At 39.4% G+C, this 12,374-nt stretch overlaps 1 protein-coding gene across 1 annotated transcript; it reads left to right on the forward strand.

Annotated features, from left to right (window-relative positions):
• Positions 1-2,061: 2,061 nt before the first annotated feature.
• Positions 2,062-11,927, forward strand: LOC109939038 (pleckstrin homology-like domain family A member 3). The gene is made up of 2 exons (XM_020537327.2): positions 2,062-2,642; positions 11,481-11,927. Exon 1 carries the CDS (start codon positions 2,229-2,231, stop codon positions 2,625-2,627), a length of 399 nt encoding a protein of 132 aa, XP_020392916.1. The 5' UTR covers positions 2,062-2,228; the 3' UTR covers positions 2,628-2,642; positions 11,481-11,927.
• The last annotated feature ends 447 nt before the right edge of the window (positions 11,928-12,374 follow it).

Consider the following 12,374-nt stretch of genomic DNA (forward strand, 5'->3'; position numbering starts at 1 on the left):
CTGTCTCAGGCTTGCTGCAGTGCTCCCAGAAGCTCAATGCAAGCTGTAAGAAGAGCATCTCACTTTTCTCTTGGAGACCCTGCAGCCTTCAGGACTCAATATCAAGCTCAATAATTTTAGGGCCTGAGCATCTTCTTCCATGCCCTTTACTCACTCCCACGCCCTGTCATCACACAGGCTGCTTTTAGCAGAGCCAACCTATTTTCACCTACTTACAGTCCCCATTAGTGGCTTTTCACAGAATCCCTACAGTGTGAAAGCAGGCCATTCAACCCATCAAGTCCACACCAACCTTTTTTCTCCATGGCTAATCCACCTAATCTACACATCCCTGGACACTGTCGGTAATCTAGTATGCCCAATCCACATAACCTGCAGGTCTTTGGACTATGGGAGGGAACCACGTAGATGTGGGGAGGATGTACAATCTCCACACAGTTAGCTCCCCAGGGTGGAATCAAACCCAGGTCCCTGGTGCTGTGAAGCAGCCATGTTAACCGCTGAGCCACTGTGCCATTCTTCTTTCCATTGGCTTACCATTGTCCATCCCTTTGTCTGCCAAGTAGCCTTTCTCTCTTTCTCTCTGGACTCCATCTCCACCTGTTGCTTATTCCTGAACCCCCACCCCTTAACGTCAGCATATATACTACCTTTTCCTGGCTGCTTCAGTTCTGAAGTAACTGAACCAGAATCCTTCAAAATTTTTAGAGGTTTTCTTGGATGGTTCTGAACACAGGGGAATTGAATACCAAAAGCTTCAATTCTCTGGGCAATTCCGTCTGATACAGCTGCATTTGGAAATCTGCATAGTCCCATTGTATAACCAGTGTTCCAATGATTATCTAGCCTGCTACATATCAGGGTTAACATCGTAAAAATTAGCTCATTCAGTGGAACATTTTAGCATTGCAACCGTGACTGCAGTTTTAAAAACAAAAATCCTTTATTGGCTGTAAGGCCTTGTGGAATGGTTTGAGCTTCTGGAGAGACGCTATGTAAAGGTAAGGTTATTATTCCTTAACATGGAATAATGAACTGACACCATTGGTTATAAACCAGAAATAATTCTTCAAAATGTTGGTTCAATTCCTTAGCAGTTCTGTACACGAAACAAAAATGATCAAGAGAACGCCACAATCTGAAAACAATATCTGAGCGAAGCAGAATTTCTGAAGGAGGGACTGTAGGCTGTAAAAGATGATTGTTTCCATGAAGCAACGGTACAATGGGCCTGGACACAATGAGGTCTCAGGAGACCCGCTGGAGTGCAGAAAGCACGGTCAGTAACACAAGACGATTGAAAGGCATCTGCAAGCAAGGCCAGCTGTAGAGTTGCCCTGCTGGAGGAACACGGAGACAATTAGTCTCACTTTACCATCTCAGGAATAGGGACGATATACATATATATATATAGAGAGAGAGAGAGATCACCACCCGGGAAGTGGATTTTTCTTAACACACGAGCCTAGAGGATGAATAAATTCGGGACAGTCAGAAGGAAACACAAAGCGCTGAATGAATAAACCACCCAAGACCTAGACAGGAGAGGTGGGGGAAAAGTCTGGTCCCGAAACGAAAACAAAAACGTATACACAGAGGGGTTTGCAGGCTGTTAACTAAACATCTGATAGCAGCAGCTTTCAGGCAACTCCGAATCCCCTGCTTATTTACAGGGGTTTGGATCAACAATAAAAACAATGGACACAAATTAAGACTAAAATTCCCCCTTTATAACTGGTGAGGCTCTCAAATCAATCAGATACAATACCACCACCTCTAAGTTTGCAAATGTAGGGGAATGTTTACATGTTTCAAAAAACTCTCCGTGCGTGTTTGTTGAGGGGTGGGGGGGTGATGTTTAGGACCAGACCCGGAATTCCACCCCTTTTGAGAAACACTTGATGGTATAAAATGTTCCCAAGCCAGAGCGGCGCAAGGCTCTCTCCACACACCCCCCCCACCCTCGTCTGCCAATGTTTTCTCAATGACTCAGTTGGTGCGGGGGAGGAAGCCTTTGATCTGGGAACGTCAGGAGGAGGGCTGGACGAAGAGATGCTGAAATGAATAAAAAGCCATCTGGGCATGTTGCAACAGCTCCCAGGGAAGCACCGAGTGAGGGACGGCGAAGAGGGAGGAAAGGAAATGAACTAGAACGACCCATCATCATCACATCTTTGCAGGTTTAAAAAAAAACTAGTTAAAAAGGGAGAGAGTCCAGGTTAAACAGCATGCCAGAGATGAACGGTCAAACGGTCCTTAAGGAAGGGCTGTTGGAGAAAAGGAGTGACGGCTTGTTGCAGTTATGGAAGAGGAAAAGCTGCGTGCTCACTGACGAAGGGCTGTGCATCTACGAGCCGAAGGCGACCCGCTCCAAATGCAAAGTGCTGCCGTTCGACAACATGAAGACGGTGGACTGCGTGGAGAGAAAAGGCCGGTACATCTACTTCACCATCGTGATGGCCGACAGCAAGGAGATCGACTTCAGGTGCCTGGAAGACACAACGTGGAACGCGGAGATCACCCTGGGCATGGTGCAGTTTAAGAACCGCCAGGCCATCCAGTCGGTGAAATCCAGGCAGCTGGCTCATATCTGCACGCCTCCCCCAGCCATCAGCACCATGTCCTGATCCAAAGAGCCCGAGGTGAGTGCGTTGTGCGAGCGCCTGCCCCGTCCTTTGTCCCATCGCCGGCCTGCAGCTGCTGTCTCTCTGTACAACCTGCACTCGGGGTTTCCAACCGAATGAATGAAGGAACAATGAACGCGGCTTAACTGTGAAGCCAGTTTGATGATCAGGCAATCGCCACTCGGTTCTGACCATTTCAGTTCTCCCATCAACACGAACACAAGCTCGCAACTGTATCAAATTACTGTAGAAATTTGGAAGAGTGGAAATTTAGTGTAAAACAAGGAACAGTAAGATGTTTTAGTGCCCTGGGATGAGAGCATTTCTATACAGGGTATAGCTCCACACCTTCTGAAAAGCAAATTTTAATAGTAATGCCATTTTAGTGAAACAAAGGCAATAATTGTGCACAATGAGACCACAGCTTGATGGGAATTGACAATGATAACCCATAAAATCACAGATATAGGAGCAGAATCAGGTCATTCGGCCCATCAAGTCTGCACCTCCATTGAATCATTGTCGAATTGTTTCTCAACCCCATTATCCTCCCTTGTCCCGGTAACCCTAGATCTCCTTACTAATCAAGACTTCATCTATCTCTGTGGCAATGAGTTTTACAGATTCATCACCCTCTGGCTGATGAAATTCCTCCTCATCTCAGTTCTAAAGGGTTGCCCCTTCACTCTGAAGCTGTGCCCTTGGGTCCTAGTCTCTCCTAGTGGAAACATCTTCTCCACATCCACTCTATCGATGTCTCCCAGTATTCTGGAAGTTTCATTGAGATGTCACTCCCATCCTTCTAAACTCCATCTAGTACAGACTCAGAGTCCTCAACCCAAAAACAATTAAGTTCCACAGGACTAGGATCCTGACATTTTCCAACAAGGAATGATTAAGAAACATAAAAACTCAGTCAGTCATTTTGAATTGCGTGAATATAGTACTCCTGAAAGTACCCATATTAAGAAAGACGTTTTTCAGTAAGAGAATCAAAAGTTATGGGGAAAAAAGGCAAGAAAGTAGAGTTTAGGATTATCAGATTAGCCATGATCTTCTTCAGAAAGGTCCCGACCCGAAACGTCAGTTTTCTTGCTCCTCTGATGCTGCCTAGCCTACTGTGTTCCTCCAGCTCCACATTGTGTTATCTCAGACTCCAGCATCGGCAGTTCTTACTATCTCCCAGCTTTTTAAAGTACTTGCTGCAGCTGCTGCTCAGAAAGTGAGTCATAGCTTTCTTATCACTGAGGTTGCTGGTACATGATCAATACTGAATCCAACTGTGTTACACAGCGTATGAAAAGCTTTGTATATGTTGCCAATAATTTAAAAATAGCTACATTTGTATACGACAGTTAAATTAAATTATCCTTTCAAGGCACTGAGCCACAGACGAAGGTATCAAGTCAGATGATGAAAGGTTTGATCAATGAGGTAGACATTTAGAATCATTTTAAAAGAGGAACTGTTAAGGGCTCTTCTGGTGCAGTGTTAGAATCCCTGCCTCTGGGGCAGAAGGCCTGGGTTCAAGTCCCAGCTGCACCAGGATGTGTATGAGCATGTCTGTACACATTGGTTAAAAATATCTAAAAGAGGAAGTGGGGATAGAAGGTCTAGGGAGGGGAATTCTGAGCTTTCAGTCAAGGTGACAATGATGGAGCAATTAATATCAGAACTGCACAAGGGTGTAGGCTGAGAGCTGGAGGGCTTGTGGAAATGGAAAAGGTTGGGAGGGAGGAATAATTTGAAAGGCAAGATGAGGATTTAAAATCTGATGTTTTGTCAGCCCTGAAAACCAATAAGCACAGGGCTGCTTGGGGAATAGGTTTTAGGGTGAGGTAAAATGTGACAGCAGTTTTGGAGGGTCTGTGGAGGGTGGAAGAGGGAAAGCCAGCCACAGTAGCAAGTTTCCTCAGCAGGTAAGGCAGGCCTGAAGTCAAAAGGTGGAGGGAGTAGGCTTGGCAATGATGCCAATTCATGGTTAAAACCTCATCTCAGGTTCTGACACAAGTTTAAGACATGGAAACATTGGACAGGAACCAAGTTTCTGAGAGGGACCAAAGCCAGTGGCTTTCATTTGAGGAAATCTCTGCTTGATTCAAAATTAGGTGTCAGATATGCAGAGACGGCAGAGGAATCCAAAGGGTGAAGATGAGTTTGATCTCGATGTCATATTGTAATTGACATAGATGGAGTGATCAAAAACTGCCTTCTAATATTTAGTTCAGATAATATTCTTACACACTCTAGATGTATTAAGTGTATAAACGTATCTAAAAACTATAATCAGACCACTGTCTTTTAAATAAGCTCAGCTGCTGATACGATCGTCTTCAAATCAAACAGTGTGAAAAAATTGCTTTATAGCATTTTTATTTTGTGATGAATGTTCCTATTGTCATTTCTCCAAACTATAATGTAAATATTTTCATACATCATCATATTCTTGCTCTGTATTTGTGCTGACTAATTTTAGGAAAAAGTAGGTTAAAGTATTCATTCATTTCAGAGTTGTTTGTAGAATCATAATGTGCAGAAGGTGGCTGCTATGTTAGGTAATAAATACAGTTCATTTGCTATTAAGTGAACTGGGGCTTGCTCAGGATATGACAGGTGCCATAAAAATTCAAACTTTTATTTAATCTAACATGAACTTCTCTGCTACTTAAACAAAGGCACTCAATTCGTTCTAAAAATCAATTAAAATAAAATATTGAATAGAAGGATTTTGTACCAAGAATCCAATATATTGATTACTAACATCACATGTGATGACTCAAAAATGTTAATATTTTCAAATATTAAGAATAGCAATATCAAAACACAATTCAAATATTAGGAAAACAGTTCAAGCAGTAAATACCCTGTGTAATGCCTTATAAGCTTTTTGGATTCAATATTTGAAGTCATTAGTTCACATAAATAAAGATTCAAGTTGTATATTTGCTTAGAGTGGTGTGCAGAATCCCACATTCAGTTGTTCTGTTTTCATCAATTTCTCAAATTCGCAAGAACAAAATACTGAGGAAGCCTGAAGCAAAAACAGAAAGTTTGGGAAATAGCAAATCTAGCAGCATCTACATGAATGTTTCATTACAATTGATTATCCATTAACCGGGTTTTAGATGGTTCTCAAAAAAGATTTTTTCTCTAACAGATGCTGGCAATTAGTAATTTTGCTAGGGGTTCATTGAAATCTATTAGAAACAATCTAACTTAATTATATTTAAAATACCTTGCTTAACATGTAACATAACAGATACAGATACCTTTCCTTGCAAAAGCTACAGACCTAGAAAGGTACTTCAACGATGGGATGTAGTGTGCTTAAGGTCTACCATTAAAACCTAAAGTCAGAATAAACTGAAAGTTGACCTTTTTTTTAATGTTTATCTCAAGACATTATTATGCTACACTATTATTCTATTGTGCCAACTGTTCAATATTTCAGCTGAATAGCTATTCTTAATATGTGTAGTCGGAAGTACTAGAACCACCTGTGGTCATTGCTTGAGTCTCATTCACTTTCCTGGTGGTCACCCAAGATACACTTATTTCACAGTTAGCTGTATTGAACAAGATGTCCCATGAGCCTCAATAGTATAAGTGCTGCTATTGTCTTAAAGTTGTTCAACAATGCCATGTGAGGCAACATAGTTGGATCCGATTCTATCCTTATTCAACACGCAGTGGAAAAGGCAAAAGAAAAGGCAAAAGGTGAACTACCTTCCATTGCCTGTTAGATATGACCAGGGAAAACTCAGGTGAACTTGCACACATGCAGTTGAGGCAAATTATTTCAGCACAAATTAGCTTTATTTTAAACAGATAGCCAACAGTCATATATCATTTACATTAAGCAGATTGCATAATTAGAAGTAAATGCCTTGGATGTTGGGTACAGTAGCTTCTTTATCATTTAAGTCAATCAGATAACACAATATGAAATTAGCACTAGATGGTTTATTTTTCAATTGTGGTGAAATACACACCCATAGCTATATCCTGTAATACTGCTTCTGGTCCCTCCCTGTAATTATACTAGGTGGTATTGACTTTGTGTGTCATTATAGCTTTTAGTCATTGTCCTTTTGCATGAAGAGAAGTGCATTTTGTCTGATGTTTAGGATGGTCAGCTTCATTAGGATGTGAATAGATCTGAACCATGATGCTGTGTCTCCAGCTTCAGTGCTGTGAATGGATTGCTTTGAATATGGTTGAATATTGAAACAGATTGGCAGTATTAATATGAAAATAATTTTTTCCTAGCATGAGTCATATTCAAATTTCATTAATTAGTATTGTGCATGATGAAAGAAAATAACGTGTGTGTAGGTGGGATGCTGTAGACAACTTTCATTGACATACCACATTTTTCCTGTGATCCAGATTCATGAAAGATTGCTGGTGCTCCAAACTTCACAGTTTGCTGTTTAAATTAAAAAAAAACAACCAGAGAGTAAACTGTTATGATTCTTTAGGAACCGGCTTGCCACTGTCTAGACTTGGATATAAATCCAGTCTGGACAGATTACCACTTTTTGTAGTAGATGTGTGTATTATATCATTTGCAATCTGTATTTTCTGGAGTGCGAAGCAATCTTCATCTGTGCAACAGTAATAGAAAAGAATGTTAATATAAACAAGTCGGTGAGGCCTCTTCCAGAGTACTGTGTGCAGTTCTGGTCACCCCGTAATAAAAGGGATATTATTAAACTGGAGAGGGTTCAGAAAAGATTTACCAGAATGTTGCCAGGAATGGAGGGTTTGCGATATAAAAATAGACTGGGACTTTTTTCACTGGAGCATAGGAGGTTGAAAGGTGACCTTATTGAGGTTTATAAAATCATGATGGGAATGAACTGCCAGAGAAAGTGATGAATGCAGGTACACTTATGACGCTTAAAAAGTCATTTGGATAAGTTTATGAATTGGAAAGATTTGGAAGGATATGGGCAGGTGGAACTAGTTTAGTTTGGGAACATAGACGGTGTGGACTGGTTGGGCCAAATGTTCTGTTCCCATGCTGTATGACTATGACTCTGTAAGTGACGAAAAATATAGCAATTGCATTGGACCAGCTTTTCTTTCATTTTCTTTAACATTCCAGATTTGATGCTTTTTAGTGTACCAGCAACACTTTAACACGTAAGACTGAAGTCTAAAGCTTTTTAAGGATTTCAAATGAACTAGGTTTTGGTACAAATCTCTGAAAGCAGTTTCCTATAATGAAATTTCCATGCAATCTGCTGTAAATAATAAGCTTCTAAACCTGTAGTACTATTACGGGGCAGCACAATACGCTTAAGTAAACACAATTTGGGATTGTTTCCACTTCACTAGAACAATCAAAATTTCTAGGGCTGTTACCAGAAGCAAAAATACTTTGTGTTTAAAAAAAGGCTACAAATTATTATTAATGCTACCAAAATTAATGCCTCATGTATTTGTTAAATATGCTGTAGCTTATTATCTTTCAGGCACTTATGTGTATTAAAACTAATGAGTTAATAATATTAAAATATGGGGAAATGAATGCAAAAATGAATATATCAAGATTCATCTACCAGTTTTAGTAACAGTAATTTTTAGATTAATAAGCATGACAATTAATGCAAAGTAAGATTGCAGGTGCATCATTTAAGGTAATAATCTAACCTTTAGTTTAATATTAGCATTGGAATTATAGGGTGTGACTTGTGGAAATCTACATAGGCATGTGGCATCCATAACCCACTCACTTCAATCTTTTATTAGTTCCATTAGTGCGACCATTCAACTTGAACGGTGCTGTGTATTAACACAATTTCAGCAATTCCACCTTGAATGTTCCACCAGTACCAAATGAGTAACTATTTCAGTCAGAGCTGGGAATAAAGTGCATTGTTAGGGAGATAAAGAACATAAATCAATACAACTAGGTTTTCTGCAACCGATTTGAAGTTAGTTACTGCTATCTCTGCATGAAAAATGGGGATGAACCAGGAGGAATTCCATTGACTAAACTACCATTATCTTCAGACTCCAGCATTCAAAATAGATTCAAATAATATTATATGAATGAATTAATCACATATTATCTGGTTCTTTGCACATCTGATGTGACCAGAACACAATGTCTGCTAGATTTGGCACATAGATGTAAGTTTTACAGATCCAGGATATAACATTTTTGTTTGCATAGATTAAAACTTAAACATTCTACCAGGATTATATTTAAATTTTAATATAGCAGCGTCTCTAAACTGAGGACATTAATAAGGTGTAACAAACTATATTAATCAGTACAATGCAGTGCTGACATAGAGTGCCATCAGTGCCATCACTCATAAGTCAAGTGTTACTTGATCTTTATCTCACTTGATTAATAGTGGAAGTATTGATAGTTAATATTTAACTATGATTATACAGGCATTCATGTCTTTTTAAAAATTTCTCTCACAGTACTTAATACAACTTCACTGTACTTGGATTAATATTTATCAGGTCGCATTGATGCTATGGATAGATAAATGTAGCTCATTGTGAAGAGAAATCTCACCGTAGACTTGTTGATATAAAGCAAGCAATTAGTTTAATCTCTTGAGGTCTTGCTGACCATGTAGTCTTGCTAGGAATGAATGTGGCTTACAAAGAGGGCTCTAATATTACTGAATAACTCTGATCAGCTGACTTACTGTCACCACAAGCCAGACTACATGCTAGTAATGTACCCTCACAAATATATTACTGACTTGGAAGGATTGTACAGGATGTATGTTCTTTATCAAAATGAGCTAATGGAAACTATAACCCAACCTGATCTTTGCTTTGGCATCTCGAGTATATAAGACACAGTGTGGCTGACTTGGGCTGTAAATTATATGTTCAGTATAATTCAAAATAAATGACCTTGCACATTATTGAATTTAATGCTTGAATATAAAGTGGTCATTTTTAGAACAGATCCTCATTTTTGTTCAAATCAGTTCGAGTCATAGAGCGCAGTCAACAGATCCTTCGGTCCAACCAGTCCACGCCATCCATAATCCCAAGCTAAACTAGACCCACCTGCCTGTGCATGGCCCATATCCCTCTAAACATTTCTTATTCATGAACTTATCCAAATGTATTTTAAATGTTGTAACCGTACCTGCACCCACCACTTCCTCTGGATGTTCATTTCACCTAAGAACCATGGGAAAAGGCACCTGCCATTCACCTTACCTATACCCCTCATGATTTTATAAACCTCTATAAGGCCACCCCTGAAACTCCTACGCTCCAATGAAATAAGTCCCAGCCTAGCCAGCCTCTCCTTGTAACTCAAACCCTCTATTCCCGACAAGATCCTGGTAAATCTTTTATGAATCCTCTTCAGCTAATAATATCCTTCCTGTAACAGGGCGACCAGAACTGGACACGATATTCCAGAAGAGGCCTCACCAGCAACCTGTACAACCTTAACATGATGTCCCAACTCCTATGCTCAAAGGTCTGAGCAATAAAGGCAAGCGTGCTAAACACCTCCTTAACCAGCTTGTCTAAATGTGCTGCAAACTTCAAAGAATTATGTACCTGAACCCCTACCTCTCTTCTCTACAACACTACCCAATGCCTTAGTTTTAATTGTATAAGTCCTGCCCTCATTTGTTTTACCAAAATGCAATATTTCGCATTTATCCCAATTAAACTGCATCTGCCAATCCTCAGCCCATTGACCCAATTGATCAAGATTTCTTTGTAATCTTAGATAACCTTTTTCACTGTCCACTATACTGCCAATTTTGGTGTCACCTGCAAACTTACTAACCATGCCTTCTATACAGGTATTTCTACTATAACGCGTGCTTTGTTAACGCAAATTGGCTGTAACGTGATTGATGAATAGTGGACAGTTTGGATAACACAAATTTTCTACTGTATAGTGTCGCAATTTTCTATAACAATTTCGCTATAACACAATTTTCTATGGCGTTTTTCTATAGCGCGAAGTCAAACAAGAACACAGCTATCATGTTATGGGAGAACTATCTATATTCTCATCTAAATCATTTATATAAATGACAAATAAAAGTGGACCCAGCACTGATCCGTGTGGAACACCGCTGGTCGCAGATGTCAAGTCCGATAAACAACCCTCCACCATCATGCCCTGTCTCCTGCTCTTAAACCAATTTTGTATTCAATTGGCAAGCTCACCCTGAATCCCATGTGATCTAATTTTACTAATTAGTCTAAAATGCAGAACCTTGTTAGAGGCTTGATTTAAGCAGCAACATCAGTGAAAGCACAACAATTAGTCTTAGAGTAGCCAAGGGAAAAAGTAGCTCAAGTTTGAATTCCCAACAAGATGATCAGCTGAGGCATACAATGTTATGGGTCAAGTGTTGGAAAATGGGGTTAGAATAGTTAGGTGGTTGTGTTTGATTGGTGGATGCAATGGGCTGAAGGGCCTTTTTCTGTATTGTAGATCTCAATGACAGCCTGACATTTGCATGTGTAAGCTTTGGCCAAGGACAGAATCAGATTCGTCTACAATGCCAACCCATGAGTAAATAGAATGAACAAGGCTTTTAATTTATGGGAAGGTGTATAACATACATAGAACATATTTCAACAATGAGTCAGTGTGTACATGGAAATAGGAAGCGGAGAGAACTGACAAGGGAATATATATATATCTGTCTTCACCTTAATTAATAAAGTACCTGTGACACCTTTCATGGTTACATTGAGTTCTTCTGTTCCAACTTTGGATTCTAAATGTTGCACTGTAACTAAGAAAATAACATAAATGGGCTCCACCTTTTTACTCTAATTTATTCCTGTTTCATGTCCAACTTACATTTTATTATATAATCCTTTTCTCTCCAGTTATCATTGATATGCAAAAGTGATGAACAAATCTTGACCTGCAACCAAACAACGCTGAATGGGACAGGATTGATTTTGTGTCTGCATCCATCACAAGAATACACCTCAGTTCAACCAAATGACAATCATGACTCAAAATGGATGTATCTTCATGAGAAGGACTGTATTATAATAATCTAGAGAACAGATTCATTATTCACAATACGCTTCTCAGTCTTAATTTTTTATTCTTATTTATTAAATGACCAATACTCACTGTAGGGATGACTTCATGAAAGTCATACATAATGCATTGTAAATTACTGATGCCAACTTTATTTATTGAGATATTCTGTCTTTTCAATGCTTGACATTGTGGTTTTTCTCTGCCAAATGGTAAACCTTGCAATCTGTATGAAGATTGTTTTTTGTCTGTTAACCTGTAAATAAAAATAATGACAAACATGACCTGAAACAACTTTTTGTTTGATAGTACCATGCATCATACAATATTACACAAGAAGACTGTTATGAATTAAGGTGAGTGGGCCAAGGTCAATATTACAGGGCACTGGCAAGGTTAGAGAGGAGAGAGGAAAGAATGGAGAAAGAAGGAATGGCTACGCAATGTTCAATTTGGCTGTTCAAAAGTACAGCAGGTTACAAACATTTTGCAACACTATGTACTTCATTGACTGAGAGGCTAAGGTGCATTGAAATGTACAATGCAATATGTGGCTGATTTTCTTCTCTACCAGATTACCAGCTTCAAGTCAGGCAGTAGCAATTTGAAAAGTCACCTGACTTGAACGTGTTTGAAACAAGTTGGTTTTCCAGATTTAGCTCAATGTCATGTGCATATATACTGGGAAGAGGGCTCTTATAGTGTACTGGTAGTGTCCCTACCTTTGAGCT

The sequence above is a fragment of the Rhincodon typus genome, chromosome 25 (genome assembly GCF_021869965.1).
Source record: "Rhincodon typus isolate 14 chromosome 25, sRhiTyp1.1, whole genome shotgun sequence".
Classification (NCBI taxonomy): domain Eukaryota; kingdom Metazoa; phylum Chordata; class Chondrichthyes; order Orectolobiformes; family Rhincodontidae; genus Rhincodon; species Rhincodon typus.